Source organism: Sapajus apella, unplaced genomic scaffold, assembly GCF_009761245.1.
Source record: "Sapajus apella isolate SASKATOON/1434 unplaced genomic scaffold, GSC_monkey_1.0 scaffold86, whole genome shotgun sequence".
Lineage (NCBI taxonomy): Eukaryota > Metazoa > Chordata > Mammalia > Primates > Cebidae > Sapajus > Sapajus apella.
Window position 1 is genome coordinate 4,217,093 of NW_022437026.1, and position 24,595 is coordinate 4,241,687.

General features: G+C 41.9%; 1 protein-coding gene and 2 non-coding genes across 3 annotated transcripts in view; 2 read left to right on the top strand and 1 right to left on the bottom strand.

Annotated features, from left to right (window-relative positions):
- The window catches only part of TULP3 (TUB like protein 3), a 49,974-nt gene that overhangs the window by 20,638 nt on the left and 4,741 nt on the right, over positions 1-24,595 (top strand). The window contains exons 2-8 of the mRNA XM_032254483.1: positions 1,869-1,920; positions 11,795-11,954; positions 13,218-13,358; positions 19,749-19,846; positions 20,209-20,412; positions 22,894-23,006; positions 23,889-24,003. Of these exons, the coding sequence (XP_032110374.1) occupies positions 1,869-1,920; positions 11,795-11,954; positions 13,218-13,358; positions 19,749-19,846; positions 20,209-20,412; positions 22,894-23,006; positions 23,889-24,003 (883 nt within the window). The remainder of the gene's footprint in view (positions 1-1,868; positions 1,921-11,794; positions 11,955-13,217; positions 13,359-19,748; positions 19,847-20,208; positions 20,413-22,893; positions 23,007-23,888; positions 24,004-24,595) is intronic.
- On the bottom strand, positions 6,002-6,105 carry LOC116534351. The gene has a single exon (XR_004261675.1). It is a non-coding gene; the product is annotated as a U6 spliceosomal RNA (small nuclear RNA).
- On the top strand, positions 19,027-19,088 carry LOC116534354. The gene has a single exon (XR_004261678.1). It is a non-coding gene; the product is annotated as a U7 small nuclear RNA (small nuclear RNA).

The window sequence follows — 24,595 nt, forward strand, 5'->3', positions numbered from 1 at the left end:
TCAATCTCTTGACCTTGTGATCTGCCCACCTTGGCCTCTCCAAGTGCTGGGATTATAGGTGTGAGCCACCACACATGGCCATTTGTTTTTTAAACATAAAGGTCATGAGTGAATTAATAGAGGGTCATGTCAGAAAATCAGAAAGCACCTCCACGTCTGTGTCTGAGGGTTGTTAAATCTGCCTCACAACTGAAGAAGAAGAGTCTTTGAGACAGCATGCAAATTCCAAGTTGCTATGCATTAGTAAGATGCATAAACCTTCTAAAATGTAGGAATATAGTGGCACACCATTAAGCCATAGATAAATGCTTTGGTATAAATAGCACCTTTGTAGTTCCAGTTTTTCTGGCACTAAGTTCCCAGTAAACATTTATCATGCAAATAATTGAGAACCATTTCTGCTTTATTTCATACTTCACACTTTCTAAGAATGATGAGTCACAAAATAAAGTCTTAAATTAGGAAATTCTCGAAAATAGAAAAGCCTTCAGAGAGATTTTTTTTTTGAGATGGAGTCTCTCCCTGTTGCCCAGGCAGGAGTGCAATGGCATGGTCTCAGCTCAATGCAACCTCTGCCTCCCAGGTTCAAGCGATTCTCCTGCCTCAGCCTCCCGAATACCTGGGATTACAGGTGTGCACCAGCACATGCAGCTAATTTTTTGTATCTTCAGTAGAGACGGGGTTTCACCATCTTGGCCAGACTGCTCTTGAACTCCTGGCCTTGTGATGATCCTCCCACCTTGACCTCCCAAATTGCTGGAATTATAGGAGTAAGCCACAACGCCCGGCCCAGAGAGAGTTTTAAAATGTTCAGAAGGGGTTGGTTTATCAACTGAAGACTGGTTTTATTCCATTTTTATTGTTTTTTTTTTCTTCAAGTAGATCTGTCTTTCAGTGGCAATAAATGTCATCTGTTCATCCACACTTACAGTCCTCTTCTTTGGTGACTGGCATGATAAGTGTTATTAATTACAAACTTGAGTGGGTTAAATGAAATGCCCAGATCTTAAGGCTCTAGTAAGATGCTATACACAGTGTAATTTTCTTAATCTTAGAACTAACTCCAAATAAATAAATAAATATATTTGATTTTTCAGTTGTAATTTAGATGCCAGGAGACCAGAATTGGGGTCTGTTTCTGCTGTTTAACATTACACATGGCTCTTCATGTCTGTTTCTTCATCTTCAAAGTGTGAAAATTAATGATAACTAGTTCATAGGGCTGTTTTAAAGAATAAACAAAATACCACGTACAATGCTTACCACTGTATTCAGAGCATAATGCTTAAGACATAGTTTAAAACAAAAAGACATCCCTGCATGTATGGGGTCTGTGTTTTCACCTTTTTCTTATCCTTGGGATATTTCAGTCTCCTCAGGTCCTCTGGAATAAGCGTGGTGTTAAGGGTGGCAAGTCCTCCTGCATTCAGTGTGGGCAGCCTCTAGAAGCTGATGCCTTCTATAACGCAGATTTGATTGGTTCCAAATAGCCCAAAAGAGTACATACAGGCTGAGCACGGTGGCTCATGCCTGTAATCATAGAACTTTGGGAGGCTGAGGTGGGTGGATCACCTGAGGTCAGGAATTCAAGACCAGCCTGGCCAACATGTTGAATCCCTGTCTCTACTACAAATACAAAATTACAGGCATGGTGCTGGGCGCCTGTAATACCAACTACTCGGGAGGCTGAAGGAGGAGATTCACTTGAACCTGGGAGGCGGAGGTTGCATTGAGCAGAGATCATACCACTGCAGTCTAGTCTGAGTGGCGAGACTTGGTCTCCAAAAAGAAAAAAAAAAAGAGTACATACATAAGATGAAATTGACAAGGATTTTTCTCTTTATATACTTGCTTTATTTTTTTAACAGTGTCTTCCATGAGGAAATGATGAAGATGCGACAGGCTAAGCTGGATTATCAGGTGAGCAGAGCCTCCTCTTTTAAAATAGGTGGCCAACTATACTAACCGTGGTGCTCTGAAGCCTTGGTGGGGCCATGGAAAGAATACTGGAAAGGAGATGGTTTGGGTGGTTACTGTGAAGTAGTGTCTGGAGTTAGTGGTTACTGAACCAAGGCTCTCGGCTATGGCAAAACCAAAGGGCTTTGAAGATGTCAGCAACAAGATGGGCCTTGGATTTACAATCGCCAGAAATTCCTTGGGTTTCTTTCCAAGGAATTAAAAGAATGTTAACACTGTATTTTTTTTTTTTTTTTTTTTTTTTTGTGAGACAGAGTCTTAGTGTGTCGCCTGGTACCAGGCTGGAGTGCAGCAGCGCGATCTTGGCTCACTGCAACCTCTGCCTCCCGGGTTCAAGCAGTTCTCCTGCCTCAGCCTCCTGAGTAGCTGGGACTACAGGTGTGCACCATCACGCCCCGCTAATTTTTGTATTTTAGTGGAGACGGGGTTTCACTATGTTGGCCAGGACGGTCTCGATCTCTTGACCTTGTGATCTGCCCGCCTGGGCCTCCCAAAGTGCTGGAGTTACAGGCATGAGCCACCTCAACCAGCAGCATTGTATTTCTCTGTAGTAATTTGGTTCTCCTACTTTAAGTACCTCTCTACAGTGTAATTTCACTTAACTACAAGATGCTGTTCTTATGCTAAAATGCAGATCTGAAACTTGCTACTGTGCTGCTTTAAAATAAATCTTAATCGCATAGAGAATAATTTTCTCCACAGAGCTGCTGGCACATTTAGTTTGTTTTCTCCATTAGACTAAGTTTGTGAGAACAGGAGCCAAGCATATTTTGGATAACCATTATATGAGAAGTTCTCAGCATAGTGCTGGACATGTAGTAATCCTTCATTAAGTATTTGAACAAAGAAGGAATAAATGAACAGTTTTGTGGTGTTACATGCTGTGATCGTCATGTTCAGCCAGCTTAGAACCTATACCCAGCATTCGTTGCATTTATATTCACTTTTTATATGAATCTATTCTAATTCAGCAAATCCTGTAGCTAGGATTGCTAACAATCAAGATGTGTGGATTCAGTAGGTGACTAAAAGTCTCTAAAGTTTTGTCTTTATGTGGTTGGTGGAACTAATAATGGGACTTCTAGCCTAATAAATTATTTTAAAGGTGGTATTATTGAAAACTAAGAGACGAATTTACTATGATCATGGGGAAAATTCTGTTACACACATACGTACATACACACTTATCCCTCTGCCCACAGAGATCACAGTAATTGTGATGAGCCCTTTATTTTCTTCATTTCATTGTAGAGCAAATTGTATTTAGGGAGAAGTGGGCACAAAAATGTAGATTATTGATTGTTTGTATTCATTTTTACTCTTATGCATCCTAGTATCATAAGGCACAATTGTACCTACTTTGCTAACATGAAGTCAATTCTACGGTTCATCTCTCAAGCATGTTCTAAGACATTAGTCTTTAAATTTTGTATATAGATACATTTTCTGTTTTTTTTTTTTAAGGTGGTCCTAATTTGTAATTTGTATTCTTTTCTTTGAAAATACTACATGTTGTATGAATGTTACTTTTATAAGCCTTTCTATAGCACAATTTTTTTTAAATTATATTTTTACTTAGGTAATAAAAACATAAGAATTCAAACAATCTAAAATTGATGTTTGCTGAAAACATCTCTCTCTACTTGGCTCAGTTATTTATCAGTGACCATCACTGACTTTTAATGTATCTTCCAGAGATAGTCAGTGAATTTAGAGACATAAATTTTATGGGAATTTTTTTTTCACATGGCTAGGAGTTTCAAAGGACTTTTTTTAAAATTTAAAAAAAAAATCTCTTTGGACCAGATGTATAAATTTTGGTGTTAAATAATGTACAAGAAGCTGGCATGTTAGTGTGCACCTGTACTCCCAGCTGCCCAGGAGGCTGAGGCAGAGGGATCCCTGAGCTCAAGTGTTTTAGTTCAGTGTGGACAACACAGCAAGACACCACCCTCCATCTCTTAAAAAAAAAAATGTATGAGAATATCATTAGGGCCATGAAATGCCACAGGTTTTTAAGAAGGAAGTTACTCAGCTGGAGGTAAGGGAATTTCCACAAATGCAAGCTGCGCATTCAAATGGTGTATAACAACAAAGGCAGCATCACATAATGAATAAAACATTGTGCTGGGAATCAGAAGTGTTTGGTTCTAGTTCTGACTCTGCCATTATTCAGCTGTGTGATTTTAGGTAAAGTCCTTAAAGTCAGTTGGCCTCAGTCGTTTCATCTGTAGAGTGAGGTGAGACTGAATAGATAATAATAGAATGTTAGAAAGGATCTTAAGAGTGTCTACTGCCAGGCATGGTGGCTCATGTCTGTAATCCCAGCACTTTGGGAGGCCGAGGCAGGTGGATCTCGAGGTCAGGAGATCGACACCATCCTGGCCAATACAGTGGAACCCCATCTTATTTAAAAAAAAAAAAAAAAAAGAGGCTGGTCATGGTGGCTCACGTCTATAATCCCAGCACTTTGAGAGGTTGAGGCTGGGGGATCACAAGGTCAAGAGATCGAGACCATCCTGGTCAATGTGGTGAAACCCTTTATTGAAAATACAAAAATTAGCTGGGCATGGTGGCGCGCGCCTGTAGTCCCAGCTACTCAGGAGGCTGAGGCAGGAGAATTGCTTGAACCCAGGAGGCGGAGGTTGCAGTGAGCCGAGATAGCACCATTGCACTCCAGCCTGGGTAACAACAGTGAAACTCCGTCTCGAAAAAAGAAAATAAGTGTCTATTAAGTTAGAGCCAAGATGGAGGCATATTGAGGAAGGCCAGGCCACAGCTCAGCCCAGGCATCCCAGGTGGGCAGTATCTTGGTGGGAACCTCACAGTCCAGAGTAGGCCAACCTACCCACGGAACACAGTGCATACCCATCAGTGACAGTGGCACACCGTAGTAGTTACCTCAATGGGGGTGGGAGAGGCTGGGGAATCCCTGCCCAGATGTACGTTAGATTAGACTCAGGAATTCTGCTATGGCAGTGTCCCTTTGGTTGAATGTCACTGCTCTTGAGCTTTGTAGGATAAGAAACAGCTAAAAGCAACTGAAGTTAATCAGTATCCTGAAGTTTGTTTCGTATGAGCCAGTCTCATAAATGATAAATACGAATCTGAGAATGATTTTCTAGTGAACTGTACGTTAGAATTAGCTGGTCATTACATTCCCAGTAGAAACATCTGTGGGAAGTTTAGAACATGGCTTGATATGTTTGAAATCAAATCAGGTGGAGTTTGTCTTTATAGTGACACATTAAAATATGATGGTATGACTAATTCACCTCTTCTGAAGGGATGTACCCACCCAAGGAAGGAGATTCGCATGTGGTCAGGACAGCCTGCCTACTTTAGAGCTAGAGACACAAGGTAGATCTTGCTCTTTCCTTCCCTTAACTCATCTGTCATCATTCAGCTTACAGTATTATTGATTTGGTTTCATATCTTACGTTTTCCTCATATTATAATCTTAGAATTTAATGTTTAAAAATTCTACATCTCCAGATAATTGAAATGTGGCTGTTTTTCTCCTATACAGATTTTAAACAGCTTTATTAAGATATAATTAACATGCTGTAAATATACACCTATGTAAAGCCTGCAAATGATTTTTAGATCTTACAAATGGAATCATACAGTATGTGGTCTTTTGTGTCTGGCCGCTTTGACTTAGCATAAAGTTCACCCATGTTGTAAATGTGCCAGTACTTCATTCCTTTTTATTGCCAAATAACATTTCATTGTATGGATATACCACATTTTGTTTATCCATTCATCGGTTGATGGACTTGTGTTGCCTCCACTTTTTGCATATTATAAATAAGGCCGTTCTGGATATCTGCAAACAAGTTTTTGTGTGGACCTGTTTTCATTTCTTTTGGGTATATACCTAGGAGTAGAATTGCTGGGTCATGGTGTAATTCTGGTTAGCATTGTAAGGAACCGTCAGACTCTTTTCCAAAAGGCTGAACCATTTTACATTCCTACCAGCAGTGTATGAAGCTTTCAGTTTTTTCACTTTTTGTTTGTTTGTTTTAATATGGAACCTTCACGAGTTCACGTGTGGTTTCTGTGCAGGGGCCATGCTAATCTCTGTATCATTCCAATTTTCACTATATGGGCTGCCAAAGCAAGCACAGTTTTTCCATAGTCTTTTTTTTTTTTTTTTTTTTTTTGGCGACAGAGTCTTACTCTCTCATCCAGGCTGGATTGCAGTGGCGCAATCTTGGCTCACTGCAATCTCTGCCTCCTGGGTTCAAATGATTCTCGTGCCTCAGCCTCCCAAGAAGGAGGGATTACAGGTGCCCACCACCATGCCCAGCTATTTTTCTATTTTTAGTAGAGACAGGGTTTCGCCATGTTGGCCAGGCTGGTCTGGAACTCCTGACCTCAAGTGATCCACCTGCCTTGGCCTTGAAAAGTGCTGGGATTATAGGCAAGAACTACTGAGTCTGGCCAGTTTTTCCACATTCTTAGCAACACTTGTTATTGTCTGTAATTTAGGGCCATTTTAGTGGGTGTGAAGTGGCATCTCATTGTAGTTTTGATTTGCATTACCCTAGTGACTAATTATGTTAAACTTTTTTTTTTTTTTAATGTTTGTGGTACCCTTTTTTTTTTTTTTGAGACAGGGTCTTGCTCTGTCACCCAGGCTGGAGTGCAGCGATATGGTCATAGCTCACTGAAGCCTTGACCTCCAGGGCTCAAGCAGTCCTCCCATCTCAGCCTCCCAGGTAGCTAAGACTATAGGCATGTACCACCACACTTAGCTAATTTTCTTTTTTTCTTCTTCTTCCTGTTTTTAGAGGTGGGATCTTGTGTGTTTCCCAGCCTGGCCTCAAACTTGTGACCTCAAGTGATCCTCCTTCCTCTGCCTCCCAAAGTGCTAGGATTAATAAGCATGAGCCATCATGCCTGGCCAAGTTTTATAGTTTTAGCTTTTATACTTTCTGTGGCCTATTTTAAAAACTGATAGATAATAATTGTACATATTTATGGGGTACATTTGACATTTGATACATGCACACAATGTGTAGTAATCAAATTATTGTAATGATCAGGTTATTTAAGATATCCATCACCTCAAACATTTATCGTTTCTTTGTGTTGGGAACATTTCCAATCTTCTAGCTATTTTGAAATATACAAGAAATGATTCTTGGCAGGGTGTGGTAGCTCATGCCTGTAATTCCAGCACTTTGGGAGGCCAAGGTGGGTAGATCATGAGGTCAGGAGCCTGGCCAATATGGTGAAACCTCATCTCTACTAAAAATACAAAAATTAGCCAGGCATGGTGGCATGTTCCCTGTAGTCCCAGCTACTCAGGAGGCTGAGGCAGAAGAATCACTTGAACCCGGAAGGCGGAGGTTACAGTGAGCTGAGATCACACCACTGCACTCCAGCCTGGCCAACATAGTGAGACTCCATCTCCAATCAATCAGTCAATCAATCAGTTTTAACTATAGTCACCTTCTTGTGCTATTGAACGCTAGAACATATTCCTTCTATCTAACTGTATATTTGAATTAATTGCTGTGTATAGTGTGAAACAGATTGAGCTTCATTCTTTAGCATGTGGATATCCAGCTGTCCCAACACCATTTATTGAAATACTTTTGTATTGAACATATGGTGCCTTTATTTTTACCAGTTTCACTAGGATACTCTTTTTTTTTTTTTTTTTTTTTTTGAGACAGAGTCTTGCTCTGTTGCCCAGGCTGGAGTGCAGTGGCACAATCTTGGCTCACTGCAACCTCTGCCTCCCAGGTTCAAGCGATTCTTGTGTCTCAGCCTTCAGAGTCGCTGAGATTACAGACACACGCCACCATGCTTGGCTAATTTTTGTATTTTTAGTAGAGATAGAGTTTCACTATGTTGGCCAGGCTGGTCTTGAACACCTGGCCTCAAGTGACCCACCCACCTTGGCCTCCTAAAGTGCTAGGATTACAGGTGTGAACCAATATACCTGACAAGATACTCTTATTTTCAGGCTATGTGGGCACCTTAGCTGGCTGCAGAATGGATTGTCTTTTCTTTTTTTTTTTTTGAGATAGAGTCTTGGTCTGTTGCCCAGGCTGAAGTGCAGTGGCATGATCTTGGCTCACTGCAACCTCTGTCTCCTGGGTTCAAGCGATTTTTATGCCTCAGCCTCTGGAGTAGCTGGGACTATAGGCACATGCCACTATGCATGGCTAATCTTTTGTATTTTTAGTAGAGACAGGGTTTCACCATGTTTGCCAGGCAAGTCTTGAACTCCTGGCCTCAAGTGATCTGCCCACCTCAGCCTCCCAAAGTGCTGAGATTACAGGCGTGAGCCACCGTGCCTGGCCCAGAATGGATTTTCTGATTCTTACTGTGATAATCCTGACATGGACACACATTAGGTGGGGAACATTTATTTCATCTGATGAAAATGGATTAAAGTATAACATAGTCCCTTTGAGCCCAGTTGCTCATCTATTTGTATGTACCCTCTAAGAGAGGTCATCACTGGACTTAATGACATTTTAAGAAGTCTAGTTTAATATTTTTAGTCTTCCTGTGATCTTGCTTGTGGGCAGGGAGATTAGTTATTTATTTTATTTTTTATTTTTTGAGACGGAGTCTCGCTCTGCCGCTAGGTTGGAGTGCAGTGATCTCAGCTCAGGCTCACTGCAACTTCCACCTCCCAGGTTCAACTGATTCTCCTGCCTTAGCCTCCTGAGTAACTGGGACTACAGGCACATGCCATCATGCCCAGCTAATTTTTTGCATTTTTAATAGAGACAGGGTTTCCACCTTGTTGGCCAGGCTGGTCATGAACTCCTGAGCTCAAGCAATCCACCCGCCTCAGCTTCCCAAAGTGCTGGGATTACAGGTATGAGCCATTGCGCAGGCCAGAGCTTTATTATTTTATTGGATAAATTTATTTCATGGAAACTTCCTCCTATCTAATCTCCTTTATTTTCTTGTTGTTTATTTTGACATCACCATTCAATATTTTGCCTCTAGGCAATAATAGCAAGACATACCACTAAATTCTTGGGAAGATAGATTCTTCTACTGTCAATTTCCAAGATAATTAGGAAATTTAAAGGTGATTAAATTTTAGTTATATGACACTTAAAATCATGAAGGCAGTGTATTTTAATTGCTCATTTAGGGCCTCTAACCATCAACTTTGGCTTTCTTCCTGTCTCCCTGACTTACTCTTTCTTGGTAATAAATCTTTCCTTTATGTAGCCGTGTTTAAAGCACTCTTAGCTTTCAGGGGAGTAAAATATAAATGAAGTAAGAATTGACATTGTTCACATTCAAACGCAAGTAGCACTTCTCTCCTCCCTTACCCAAACCGCATGACAGTTTTCACCAAGATGGCAGCTTGCACGTATATATTTAATGACGTTTTTCTTATTTGTAAACTTGGACGGTAGTACAATCTATTCAGTACTGAGGTATAGTAGCTGTGGCCCTAATTACAGTCTACAGTTGTTTTTTTCTCAAGTCATTGATCTAAGTGAGTTTGATCGGTCTTGAAGTAGATAGAGACTTCCCCAGATACCTTGGCAGGATCACTGTGGTCAGGGATCTAGTCTGCCTTTTACAAGTATGAGAGTTTAGTTTGTCAGTGAACCTAAATATAATTAGGTCCTTTGGCACAAATTCATACTAAACTGACACCAGTAAGTTATAAAACCAGAATCCCAAGTTATTAATTTACAAGGGGAGCTCTACTCTTTCAATGTGTATTCATCTCTGCTGTTTATGATACTCTTTTCCTGGGAATACGAAGAAGTTACTCTGCAAATTAGAGGGCTGACTGGTGAGCAAGGAATCAGAGAGAATGAGATCAGGAGTTGGAGACCAGCCTGGCCAATACGGTGAAACCCCATCTCTACTAAAAATATAAAAATTAGCTAGGCATGCTGGCGCATGCCTGTAATCCCAGTTACTTGGGAGGCTGAGGCAGGAAAATTGCTTGAACCCAGCAGGCAGAGGTTGCACCGAGCTGAGATCAGGCCACTGCACTCCAGCCTGGGCAATAGAGTGAGACTCCGTCTCAAAACAACAACAAAAAAATAAGATATTTTTCTTTCTTGGACAAACCAGATAAGCCCTATCAAATTCTAACTCTTTGGCCTCTCTTTTCTAGACCACAAGCAGAAAACTCCTTTTCTATAGAAAATATTTTCCTTACATGTGAACTCCATCTCTACTAAAAATACAAAAAACCCGTTTCTTACCAGCTCTACCACTTACACTATGTGACTTGGACAAGTCACTGAATTCTCTGGGACTCTGTTTCTTCATCTGTGGAGTATCATACCCACCTCATGGATTGTAATGAAATAAAATGTATATAAAAACAAGGACAGGCTGGGCACAGTGGCTAATGCCTGTAAGCCCTTATTTGCCAAAAGGTACTTGTACTATGTGCTAGTACCTTCCTTTCCATTTCATTCCTTTTTTCTTTTTTTCTGTCATGGTCTCTCATGCTTTTTTCCTGACTTTTCTTGGTACCATAGTCTTTATCTTGCTTTTATTCATAGAGTTGACTGCTTTCTATTTGATATGTTCCAACTGCCATTTTTTTCTTTTCACCCTTGACCCAAATTTGATTTCTAATTATGCAAGATAAACAAGAACGCCAAACTTACTGCTCTTTGACTGCTTAAAACATGGAAATAAAAGAATAAGGCCGGGCGCGGTGGCTCAAGCCTGTAATCCCAGTACTTTGGGAGGCCGAGGCGGGTGGATCACAAGGTCAAGAGATCGAGACCATCCTGGTCAACAAGGTGAAACCCCGTCTCTACTAAAAATACAAAAAATTAGCTGGGCATGGTAGCGCGTGCCTGTAATCCCAGCTACTGAGGAGGCTGAGGCAGGAGAATTGCCTGAACCCAGGAGACGGAGGTTGCGGTGAGCCGAGATCGCGCCGTTGCACTCCAGCCTGGGTAACAAGAGCGAAACTCCATCTCAAAAAAAAAAAAAAAAAAAAAGAATAAAAATATAAAAAAAAGAAAAAAACATGGAAATAATTTGAGCTTTAGAGAATATTTTTTTCTTCCAGTTATAAAAGAAAACTTTGAAAAAAATAAATAAATAAACTAGAAAAGAGAAAATAATAGTTCCTTAGTCTACCACCTCAAGAAATCACCCTTGCTGTGTTCCTCTGTCTTTCCCCCTGCGTGTGTGTTTATATGTTTTGAGCTTGGATAATGCTATGATGATTACCATACATCTTCAATAGACTTGGATCACGGCCTCAGCTTGGTTAGAAATGCATTGTGTGGGTGAGGTGTGGTGGCTCATGCCTGTAATCCCAATACTTTGGGAGGCCAAGGCGGTCAGACTGCTTGAGCTCAGGAGTTTGAGACCAGCCTGGGCAATATGGGGAAACCGGTCTCTACAAAAAATACTAAAATTAGCTGGGCATGGTAGCATGCGCCTGTAGTTCCAGCTGTTCATATTCAGCAGGCTGAGGTGGAAGGATCAGGTATGCCTTGGAGGTCAAGGCTGCAGTGAGCTCTGATAGTGCCACTGCACTCCAGGCTGGGCAACAGAGTGAGAGTCTTTCTAAAAAAAAAACAAAAACAGAAAAAGAAAAAAATGCATTGTACGATTTTAAATAGATCTTTATAGGTGTTAGGTGTTCAAAAGTGTTTATTAAATGAAATGATTGAATCATTACTCTTCTCTGTGCCTCAGTTTTCCCATTTCTTAAGTAAGGAAAAAATAATTTACAAGGTGTTTTAGGAGGATCAGTCAAAAACAAACTGTAAATGTTGAAAGTGGCTAGGTCTTGTCAAAACTTTCCTGGCTGTCTGTTATATCACTTTTTTCCCAGAGGCTACTACTTGAGAAGAGGCAAAGGAAAAAGCGCCTTGAGCCGTTTATGGTGCAACCCAATCCGGAAGCCAGGCTACGTCGGGCAAAGCCAAGGGCCAATGAGGAGCAGACTCCCTTGGTGAACTGTCGTGCTCCCCACAGCAATGTCATCTTACATGGTGTGTATTCAGGCAGCATCACTTCCTGCTTGGGTACAATTTCCACAAACCTGGAAGGTAGGAGAATTCTCAGATGGACCAAAGGGATAATATTAGTACCGTTACTGGGTACCTGCTTAAATTTTTATAATCACATTTGGGGTCTTTGAAGAGAATAAAATAAATGATGTAATCAATGGAAGCCTTAACATATGTGTCCATTTTAGAACTGTTTTCTTTTTCCTGAGATGGAGTTTTGCTTTGTCGCCTGCCGGAATGCAATGGCATGATCTTGGCCCACTGCAGCCTCCTCCCAGATTCAAGCGATTCTCCTGCCTCAACCTCCTGAGTAGCTGCCATTACAGGTGCCCGCCACCACACCTGGCTATTTTTTTAATATTTTTAGTAGAGATGGGGTTTCACCATGTTGGCCAGACTGGTCTCAAACTCCTGACCTCGGGTGATCCGCCCAGCCAGAAAGGTTGTTTTCTAGATGTCAGATGAATGAATTTAGAATGACCTATTTGAGGAGCTTTTGATTGTTAAATCATGGCAGAGGTGAATCATGAAACCAGGAATAGGTAGAAAGCATTCATTCTTCTGATAGATAGTTCAAAGGACCATCTGAGATGGTGAGGAGGCAGAGGAAGAATAAGATTATAAGAGCCTTTAAATCAAGCCACCTGAGCTATTGCCTTGGACAGGATCTGTACTATAGAGTACTACTTTGTTTTCTTGGTCTTATTCTTAAGTTTCTGAAGTATAGCCTCAGGTACATATCACCTTAGTAACAGAGCGTGTTAATGGAATGGACACCAGGCTGGGTGGGCGTGGTGGCTTATGCCTGTGATCCTAGCACTTTGGGAGGCCGAGGCAGGCAGATCACTTGAGGCCAGGTGTTTGAGACGGCTGGGCAACATAACAAGAATCCATTTCTACAGAAAACTTAAAAATTAGCCAGGTGTAATAGCACACACCTGTAGTCCCAGCTACTCAGGGAGCTGAAGTGGGAGGATTACTTGAGCCCAGGAAGTCGAGGCTACAGTGAGCTGTGATTACACCACTGCTCTCCAGCCTGGGTGACACAGTGAGATCCTGTCTCAGAAAAAAAGAACACCAGTTCTGACCTACTGTCTTAAGAAATGTTCTTATGGATGTTAAGAAAGGAGGGGAGATAAAATGACTTAGAAGTTTTTAATTCTGATTACATATGCCAAATCTACCCAACTAACTAGTGAATAATATTTGCTCCTTTTTTAAAATTTATTTTATTTTGGCCCCTAGGTATTGATGGTCCAGCTGCTGTCCTGAAACCAGATGGAGTTCATGCTCCGTTAGTAAGCTCCCCTGTTTTGGAAGAAGATACTGAAAACACCGTGGCTAGTGCTTCCAAGCCAGGACTTAAGGAGACTCTCCAAAAGCATGGTGAGGACTAGTAATGATTTTAAGGCAATTTTTCTTCTTACTCATTTGTAAGCTTTTTCTTTTCTTTCATTGTAGTTAACAATCTAAATGACTCAAAATTACTCATGGTTTAGGGCCACACAGAGGTGACAGTATTAAGCATCTTTTACATCTGAATATTGGTCATTTTCAGCAATGGTAGTATTTATACTATTGCCTGAGAAAAATAAGGTAATTAAATATAAAATATTAGCTACCATAGATGACTGTTTCTTTTTAACTATTTTCAGTTCCCACCCTTTTCTGACAGAGTTGTCACTCAACCGCCTCTACTCTGCCTCCACTTGATAGTTTGTGATGATTGGCAGCCTTTCTGCTAGTTGGAGCTCTCATTTCCATAAATATTCCCATACATTTCAAAGATCCCTTGTAGTCTTCTTTCCTTTTTAAAATAATAATTTTATAATGAGAAGGGGTCAAGCATCCCCTTTTCAGATGAGAAAACTGAAGCCCAATAATGAATAAATATCCACTGGGTACCTACTTTGCATCAGGCAAATATTGCTAGGTCCTGGGATATATAAATCAGGAGAGCCTATCACAGAATGGTAGAATAGATGAACGTTTAAACAAATTCATATATTCAGTTATTTAGAAATTATGTTTTGGCCGGGTGTAGTGGCTCATGCCTGTAATCCCAACACTTTGAGAGGCTGAGGTGGGTGGATCACCTGAAGGTCAGGAGTTCAAGACCAACCTGGCCAACATGATGAAACCCCGTCTCTCCTAAAAATAGAAAAAGATTAGTCAGTTGTGGTGGTAGGTCCCTGTAATCCCAGCTACTTGGGAGGCTGAGGCAGGAGAATCACTTGAACCCAGGAGGTGGAGGTGGCAGTGAGCCAAGATTGCACCATTGTACTCCAGCCTGGGCAACAAGAGTGAAACTTCTCAAAAAAAAAAAAAAAGTATGTTTTGAGGCCAGGCATGTTGGCTCATTCCTGTAATCCTAACACTTTGGGAGGCTGAGGCAGGCAGGTCACTTGAGTCCAGGGGCTCAAGACCAGCCTGGGAAACATGGAGAAACAGCTCTACAAAAAACGCAGGAAGAAAAAACAATTGGCCAGGTGCAGTGGCGCACACCTGTAGTTGCAGCTGCTTGAGGGGCTGAGGCAGAAGGATCGATTGAGCCTGGGAATCGGAGGTTGCACTAAGCTTGAGATCGCACTGCTGCACTCCTGCCTGGGTGGCAGATCCTGTCTCAACCAAAAAAAAAAAAAAAAAAGTAAAGAAAGAAGATATGTTTTGAGTATATACCACATCTCAGGCATTATTCTAGGTACTTAGGATACAAGAGTAAACATGGTTCCTGCCCTCATGAAGCTTCATGCACTTAAATAGGCTAGAGCTAGAAAATCAAGGTGCTGAGAGAGCCTGAAAACCTCACTTGGAGGTTTGGGAACCTTTCCAGAGAAAGTGATATCTGAGCTAGTGCCTGACATGGGAAGAGGTGCTGGCCAGTTCAGAATGGCAGCAGCCCAGGGTATGTGGTCATAGGGAAGGAAGGGGGAGGTAGAGAGATGAGCCAGGAGAGGGAAGTGGGCTCTAATTATATGGGACCTAATAGACCACATGAGGAATTGGGACTTTAAGGAGTAATAGAAGGCTGGGCACAGTGGCTCACACCTGTAATCCCAGCACTTTAAGAGACCAAGTTGGGAGGCTCGTTTGAAGTTAGGTGTTGACCAGCCAGGGCAACATAGCAAGACCCAGTCTCTACCAAAAAGAAATTCTGTAATTAGCTGGGGATGGTAGTACACGCTGGTAGGCCCAGCTACTTGAGAGGTTGTGGTGGGAGGATTGCTCGAGCCCAGGTTATTAAGGATGCAGTGAGCTAAGATCATGCCACATCACTTCAGCCTGGGTGACAGAATGAAACCATGTCTCTAAAAATTAAAAAAAAAAAAATTTGGGTTGGGCAGAGTGGCTCATGCACATAATGCCAGCACTCTGAGAGGCCGAGGTGGGAGGAGCCTGGCAGCCTGGGAGTTTGAGGCTGCAGTGCGCCAAGATTGTGCCGCTGCACTCTAGCCTGTGTGTAGAGTAAGACCCTTTTTAAAAAAAAATCAATAAAAATTAATTAAAAAAAAATAAAAATAACCTGTGAGGGACTTTTTGTTTTTTGAGATGGAGTCCCATACTGTCACCTGGGCTGCAGTACAGTGGCGCAAACTCGGCTCATTGCAACCTCTGCCTCCTGGGTTCGAGTAGTTTTCCTGCCTCAGCCTCGAGAGTAGCTGGGATTACAGACGCACACCACCACCCCTGGCTAATTTTTGTGTTTTTATCAGAGGCAGGTTTTCACCATGTTGGCCAGGCAGGTCTTGAACTCGTGACCTTAGGTGATCCACCAGCCTTGGCCTCCCAAAGTGTTGGGATTACAGGCATGAGCCACTGCGCCCGGCTGTTCCTCTGGTTCTTTTGATGACCTGAAAATGGCATTTTTCAAATACAGTAATAGGTGTAGCTATCCATATGATAGTGATATCGCAAGAGTTTTATGCCTTTTTGCTACCAAATAAAAGTAGGGGTGCCAGGTGTGGTGGCTCATGTCTGTAATCCCAGCACTTTGGGAGCCGAGGTGCGCGGATCGCTTGAACTCAGGAGTTTGAGATCAGTCTGGGCAACTTGGTGAAACCCTGTCTCTAATAAAATTGGCTGGACATGGTGTAGTCCCAGTTACTCAGAAGGCTGAGATGTGAGGATTGCTTAAGCCCGGGAAGTTGAGGCTACAGTGAGCAGCTGTGATTCGGCCACTGCACTCCAACCTGGGCAACAGAGTGAAACCCTGTCTCAAATAATAATAAGAAGAAGAAGAAGTTAACGTTTTAGAGAGCAGAAGGAAAAATGTCCTTCACAAACCAAATAATTTTTTAAAGTAATAGTTCTTTTGAGACATAAATTAAAGAACATAAAACTCATCCATTTAAAGTGAACAATAGGCTGGGTGTTCATCATGTCTGTAATCCTAGCACTTTGGGAGGCAGAGGTGGGCGGATCACCTGAGGTTGGGAGTTTGAGACCAGCCTGGCCAAAATGCTGAGACCCTGTCTCCACTAAAAATACGAAAAAAATTAGCTGGATTTGGTGGCAGGCGCTTGTAATCCCAGCTATTTAGGAAGCTGAGGCAGCAGAATCGCTTGAACCCCAGGGGTAGAGGTCGCAGTGAGCAGAGATCGCACCAGTGCACTCCAGCCTGGGCTACAAGAGCAAGATTCTGTCTCAAAATAAATATATAAATAAAGTGAACAATAAATTGGTTTTTAGTACAGAGTTCCACAACTATATTCACAATCAATTTTACAAAATTTTCATCACCTCCAAAAGAAACCTCATAGCCATTAACAATCACTTCCCATTTCCCTTCAATCTCCTCAGCCCTAGGCAGCCACCAGTCTACTTTCTGTCTCTGTAGATTTGTCTGTTCTGGACATTTCCTAGTAATAGAATCATACAATACTTGTTTTGTTTGTGTCTGAGATTTTACTTAATATGTTTTCAAGATTCCTTCATGTTATAACCAGTGTCAGTACTTCATTCCTTTTTATTGTTGGATAACACTTCATTGTATGGATGAACCACATTTTGTTGAACAGCTGATGGACATTCGATTGTTCCTACTTTCCCAACTGTTAAGAATAATGTTGCTATGAACACTCTTTTTTTTTTTTTTTTTTTTTGAGATGGAGCTTTGCTCTTGTTGCCCAAGCTGGAGTACAGTGGCATGATCTTGGCTCACTACAACCTCTACCTCCCAGGTTCAAGCGATTCTCCTGCCTCAGCCTCCCGAGTAGCTGGGATTACAGGCATGCACCACCATGCCCGGCTAATTTTGTATTTTAAGTAGAGATGGGGTTTCACCATGTTGGACAGGCTGGTTTCAAACTCTTGACCTCAAGTGATCTACCAGCATTGGCCTCCCAAAGTGTTGGGATTATAGGCGTGAGCCACCGCGCCCGGCCTGAACACTCATTTATAAGCATTTGTGTGGGCCTATGTTTTCACTTGAGATTGATTTTTTAAAATTGACCTTTATCTTATCCTTGTGTTCTTCAGTAAAGCTAATACCAATCCATTTAGGTACCGTGTAAAAATAAATCATTTTTCCTTTCTGAGATGGCTGAAGTGCACAAGAAGTGGTTCAGAGAAAAAAGCCACACTATTTTGTTTTTTGTTGTTGTTGTTTGAGATGGAGTTTTACTCTGTCGCCAGGCTGGAGTGCAGTGGCGCAATCTCTGCTCACAGCAACCTCCGCCTCCCAGGTTCAAGCGATTCTCCTGCCTCAGCCCGCCAAGTAGCTGGGACTACAGGCGTGTGCCATCATGCCCAGCTAATGTTTTGTTTTTTGTTTGTTTTTTTTTTTTTTTTCTATTCTTAGTAGAGACAGGTTTTCACCGTGTTGGCCAGCATGGTCTTGATCTCTTGACCTCGTGATCTGCCTCCCTTGGCCTCCCAAAGTGCTGGGATTACAGGCGTGAGCCACCGCACTTGGCCAACAAAGCCACACTATTGTTAATTCCATTTGTAAATCCATGATTTGAGGACCATTTCAGCGATTACATGAGGGATAACTTCACCCTGCAGATACTAGATCAGAGACAAGGGAATTTATTTTAGGTCCTGCTCTGCCTCTGTCTCTTGGGGAAATGATTCTTTCTGAGCCTGTACTCCCATATATAGATCTGAGGCTCATCATTCTTTTATAACACACATCAATCACACTTCATTTTACATCTGCATTCCCCTCCAGATTATATACTCCATGAATAAACAAGAAACAATAGAAAACAAAAAGTAGGGCCAAGCACAGTGGCTCACACCTGTAATCCCAGCACTTTGGGAGGCCGAGGTGGGCGGATCATGTGAGTTCAGGACTTTAAGACCATCCTGGCCAACATGTTCTCTACTAAAAATACAAAAAAATTAGCTAGGGGTGGTGATGGGCCCTTGTAATCCCAGCTACTCAGGAGGCTGAGGCAGGAGAATCGCTTGAACCTGGGAGGCGGAGGTTGCAGTGAGTCAAGATGGCACCATTGCACTCCAGCCTGGACAGGAAGACTGAGACTCTGTCTCAAAAAAAAAAAAAAGACTAGCAATATCTCCTCCTCAAACTCAAATAAATGTAAGCATAAAATGAAAAAATAGTTTTTCATTCAGCAATTTAAAGTTTCCTATAAAAGATGCTCCATAAATCCAAAGTGTTAGTATTTCAGACATTCCTGATTAGATTTAGCTAATTAGAAAGAGATTAAGAAAATGCTGGGGGGAATAGAACTGCTGTAGAGAACGCTGAATTTTTTTTATTGTGGTAAAATATGCATTGTAACGTGAAAGTTATTAGTGTTGGCTGAGCATGGTGGCTCATACCTGTAATCCCAGCACTTTGGGAGGCTGAGGCGGGCAGATCACCTGAGTTCGAGACCAGCCTGGCCAACATGGTGAAACCCTGTCTCTACTAAAAATATATAATTAGCTGGGCTTGGTGGCACATACCTGTAATCCCAGCTACTCAGGAGGCTGAGGCAAGAGAATCTCTTGAACCAGGGAAGCGGAGACTGCAGTGAGCTGAGATCACACCACTGTACTCTAGCCTGGGTGACAGAGTGAGACTCTGTCTCAAGAAAAAAGTTAATAGTGTTACAGCTCTTTTTAGAACTTGTCTAGCAAGTTTTCCTATTTTTACTGAAAACCTTCCCTTCCCTTCCAAATAACAAGAAATGTACACTGTTTTTGTTTTTTTTTTTAAGAGTTCGGGTGTCATTTATTGCTCAGGCTGGGGTGCAGTGGCACAAGCATAGCTGACTTTAGCCTAAAAATCCTGGGCTTGAGTAATCCACCCACCTCGGCTAGCTAGGACTACAGACACACAGGTACCATCATACCTGGCTAATTTTTTTTAAAAAAGTTTTTATAGAGACAGGTCTCAAACTCATGGCCTCAAGCAATCCTTCTGCCTCAGCCTCCCAAAATGCTAGGAGCACAGGCATGAGCCACTGCGCCCTGCCTAAAATTTACAACTTTAATCATTTTTAAGTGTGAGGTTTGGTGACATTAAGTGCATCCACATGTTGTGCAGCCGTCACTACCATCCATCTCCAGCACTTTTTCATCATCCCCAGACTTCACACTCACTCAGGATAATGCCTCATTCACCCCTGCCCCACCCCCTGCTAACCTCTGTTCTACTTTCTGTCTCTGTGAATTTGCCTCATTTATGTATTTGGACAAAATACTTGTGTTTAGGGAAAGAATAGTTAGGAATATTTTAAGCAAGAAAATTAAAACTATCTTTGTTTCAAAGATCTTTTTTTAAACCAGGGTTGGCAGTGCTGACAGTTCTTCCTTTTCTGCTAGAGATCTCTGAAAGTGTGAACTTCGATGATGAGACTGATGGAAGATCCCAGTCAGCATGTTTAGAAAGACCCAGTTCTGCATCCAGCCAGAATTCAACCGTATGTAGTTCTGAAACTTCTTCCGTTAGAGCTAATTTGACTCTTTCTCAAACATACCTTCAGTATTTAAATACCATTACTGAGTGAGGATTCCTTCAGAAGTGTAAGCTCAAATTTAGCTCATGATCTAATTTCTTCTGTCTCAGGTCAGCTATTGTGAGGCTTTGTCCCATTTTCAAACTTAGCTCTTCATTACTCTGAATATTCATGTTCTTATTTCACTTTTCAGTTTTCCTTATTATGTTAGAAGATTGAAGACATAGGGGTAAACCACTAAGTTGCTTTGTCCACTAAGTGTTTCTCAAAGAGAATCAGATTTTCAGTCCCAGCCGCCTGTTGCTCATGTGTGGCTGTCCTTTCAGGATACAGCCACTTCCGGTTCTGCGACTGCAGCCCAGCCAGCTGATAACCTCCTGGGAGACATAGATGACCTGGAGGACTTTGTGTATAGTCCTGCCCCTCAAGGTGTCACAGTAAGATGTCGGATAATCCGGGATAAAAAGGGAATGGATCGAGGCCTCTTCCCCACCTACTATATGTACTTGGAAAAAGAAGAAAATCAGAAGGTATGAGAATTGATTTCTAAAAAAACTCTTGGGAGAGAGAAGAATGTTATGGGAATAGACTGTTGATGGGCCTTAGGGAGCTAACTCTGGTATTAGGTCAAGCCAGCTGGAAGTAGATTGTATCTTCTTTTTTTTTTTTTTTTTTTTTTTTTTTTTTCCTGAGACAGAGTTTTGCTCTTGCTGCCTAGGCTGAAGTACAATGGCATGATCTTGGCTCCCTGCAACCTCCATCTCCCAGGTTCAAGCGATTCTCCTGCCTCAGCCTCCCAAGTAGCTGGGATTACAGGCATGCGCTACCTCATCGGCTAATTTTGTATTTTTAGTAGAGATGGGGTTTCTGTATGTTGGTAAGGCTGGTCTTGAACAACCTCAGGTGACCTGCCCATCTCAGCCTCCCAAAGTGTTGGGATTATAGGTGTAAGCCATGGCGCCTGGCGATCATATCTTTTAATCCCCATATGCTGTGTTCTCATTTTCTCCAAAGAGCTCATGTTCTAATAGGCAGCAAGCTCTTCCCATAAATAAGAGCTTTATTCACAATGTGGGAAAATGGACAGGTATTTGTTAATGTAATTGTTTTCACCTATCTCCCATGATTTAGTTTTTGGATGTTACTGTGTGTTCTTTTGGTTTTTCTTTTTATTATGGTAGAACATGACATTGTGGAAGGAGAGCGAGTTTTAGGGAATAGGAAGAATTAGAAATAGAGAAGGATATATAAGTTAAATGTCTTTTTTTCTCACTCTAGAAGTTCTAATTTATAAGTTTGAGCCAATTTAATACGTGCCAGTGAACAGCTTTATTTTACTAATTTTGCATTAATACCAGGTCTTAACAGATGATTTTAAGAGCCTAGAAGTGAGATAATGATAGTAGGTGTTAATTGTTCTTGGTCTGTTGTAAAAACCATTTATCGAGTTTTTACAACAGACCAAGCATAAGCATATATGTTTATATGTATTATCACCTGTAATCCTTATAGCCACCCTGTTAGGTAGGATTTCTTATCTCTGCTTTAAAGATGATGTAACTAGGGCTTAGGGAGTGACTTACCTACCCCAAATTGCACTAAGTGGTGGCAGAGCCAGACTCAAACCTGTTTCTAAAGTCTTCCTACTTAGCCACTGCCACTCTTCTGCTTCCCTATTATGGTCCGAGTCTAGTAGAGTTTAGGAAGGATGCATACATAGGATGGTGTTCATGCCATTGAAGTCACAGTGGTTTAAAACAACAGCAACATGGAAAAAGAGTATTTCCTCCCTGGAGAGCCTTCCCTTTTTCCCCTTGTTGCCTTTTGCCTAATCAAAGCCTTTCCTCATGTGCTCCAGTAGATGTGGTTGACATTCCTTTGTCTATGTCTCCAGGGCATTAAGAAAGCTATCACAGGCCAGGCGCGGTGGCTTGTGCCTGTAATTCCAGCACTTTGGGAGGCTGAGGTGGGCAGATCACTTGAAGACAGGAGCTCGAGACCAGCCTGGCCAACACAAGGAGACCCTGTCTCTAGTAAAAAAAGAAAAAATTATCCAGGAGTCATGGCATGCACTTGTAGTCCCAGCTACTCGGGAGGCTAAGGCAGGAAAATCACTTGAACCTGGGAGGCAGAGGTGGCAGTAATCTGAGATCATGCCACTGCTCTCTAGCCTGGGTGACAGAGTGAGAGCCTGTCTCAAAAAGAAAGCCATCACAGTAAAGAATGAGAAGGTGCCGGGCGCAATGGTTCATGCCTGTAATCCCAGCACTTTGGGAGGCCGAGGCGGGTGGATCACGAGGTCAAGAGATCGAGACCATCCTGGTCAACATGGTGAAACCCCATCTCTACTAAAAATACAAAACATTAGCTGGGCATGGTGGCGGGTGCCTATAATCCCAGCTACTCAGGAGGTTGAGGCAGGAGAATTGCCTGAACCCAGGAGGCGGAGGTTGCGGTGAGCCGAGATCGCGCCATTGCACTCCAGCCTGGGTAACAAGAGTGAAACTCTGTCTCAAAAAAAAAAAAAAGAATGAGAAGGTAGTCACGATCCTGTCTCTCCTAAAGTTGGAAAGACTCTTAATCATGGCATTGGATGAACATTGATTATTTATTTATTTATTTATGGGATTTTGCAAGGTTTCCCAGGCTGGCCTTGAACTCCTAAACTCCAGTTCCCTCTACCTCAGCATCCCAAGCAGCTGGGATTACAGGCTCATGCCACCTCGCCCAGCTTTGGAGATTTTTTTTAACTGGAAGTTTTAGAGATGAAGTTGTAACTAATTATATGGAAAATCAAGCTAGTGAATTTAGAAAAATTGTATGGGGAAAAACAACCTGATAGCGAATTCTGATAAGAGAGTTAGAAAAAGGGATAAAGACCCAAGATGAACAGCTTGACATATGCTAGGGACTTGCTAAACACTGGCTGAATGAATAGGTAGGACAACCATGGCAGAGGTGGGGCGGGTTCTCTCAGATTCATTTTTGACTGACACTTTTTCTTTTCCCAGATGTTTCTTCTTGCAGCTAGAAAGCGGAAAAAGAGCAAAACAGCCAACTACCTTATCTCCACTGATCCAGTTGATTTATCTCGTGAAGGAGAAAGTTATGTCGGCAAGCTTAGGTGAAAGCAGCCTTAGATCACTGTCCTATTCTTTCTGATAGTCTTATTCCTGGAGTTGCAGAACAGTCCATATCTTGGTTACAACTAGCATGTATTGATGTTGTAATCTTAAAAAAAAAAGTTGGATGCAATGGCTCATGCCTGTAATCCCAGCACTTTGAGAGGCCAAGGTGGACGGATCACTTGCGGTCAGGAGTTGGAGACCAGCCTGACCAACATGGTGGAACCCCATTTCTACTAAAAATAAAATGGTAGCACACGCCTATAATTCCAGCTACCTGGTAGGCTGAGGCACAAGAATTGCTTGAACCCAGTAGGCAGGGGTTGCAGTGAGGCAAGATATCATTACTGTAGCCCAGCCTGGGTGACAGAGTGAGACTCTGTCTCAAAAATAAAAAATAAGGCTGGTATGATGGCTCACACTTGTAATCCCAGCATTTGGGGAGGCTAAAGTTGGAGGATCACTTGGGACCAGGAGTTTGAGACCAGCCTGGGCAATATACTGAGAACTCATCTCTTCAAAAAATGTAAAAATTAGTCAGATGTAGCAGTTCTCACCTGTAGCCCCAGCTACTCAGGAGGCTAATATGGGTGGATGGCTTGAGCATGGGAGTTTGAGGATGTGAGCTATCATCATGCCACTGCACTCCAGCCTGGGTAACAGCAAGACCTTGTCTCAAATGAATGAATAAATAAATAAAAAGTTAAAATCTCAGTTTCTTCCTTGCTTTAATGGGATATTTTTTAAAAAGTGATGATGAACATTTAGATAGTTGGAGAATAGGCAAATAGGCTTCCATTTTCTTCCTTCCTTCTCTTAGATTGTGTTTGTGTAAGAGAAAAAATACAGATCATCATGGTGACTTTTTCTTCTGACTCCAGATCCAACCTCATGGGCACCAAGTTTACAGTTTATGACCGTGGTATCTGCCCCATCAAGGGCCGGGGTCTGATAGGAACGGCCCACACACGGCAGGAGCTGGCTGCCATCTCCTATGTGAGTGCTGCTCTCCCAAGGCCTTCTTCCTGCCCTCCTGTTGTCCTGCTGGCACTTTCCACCTGGTATAGCTAAAGAACCTGCCCTCCCAAGCTTGTTTCTATTTCTATGATTTCTGTTGCTGTACCACTTTCTCCATGTATTTGAGTTTTAGTTATTTGAACTGTCAAGCTGAATTATTTTTTACTCTCAGAATATTTCTTCCCTTATTTCCTCTTCTCTTTTCCTGCTGCCACTTAATGCAGACCTTTACTTCTTATCCAGTGGCCAAGGTTACAATAATTTAAAGTTGCTATTGTTTGCTTTTAATCTTGTCCCTATCTAGTTTATTCTTTTTTCTCTTTTTAATCTTTTTTTCCCCTCTTTTTGCCATTTATAGTTCACTTGTTTTTAAATTTTATCTTGTTATTATTTGTTTTATTGTACTTTTTTATTTCATACCCAGGAAAGACCTGAGAACTATCTAGCTCGTTCTCTACTGCTACCAAATGAATCTTCCTAAAACAAGGCTCCAGATGAGCCTCCTGTTCTGCTTCACATCTTTTAGTGAGTACCCATTGTGTCAGAGCTAACATGGTAGCCTCCGCTTTCA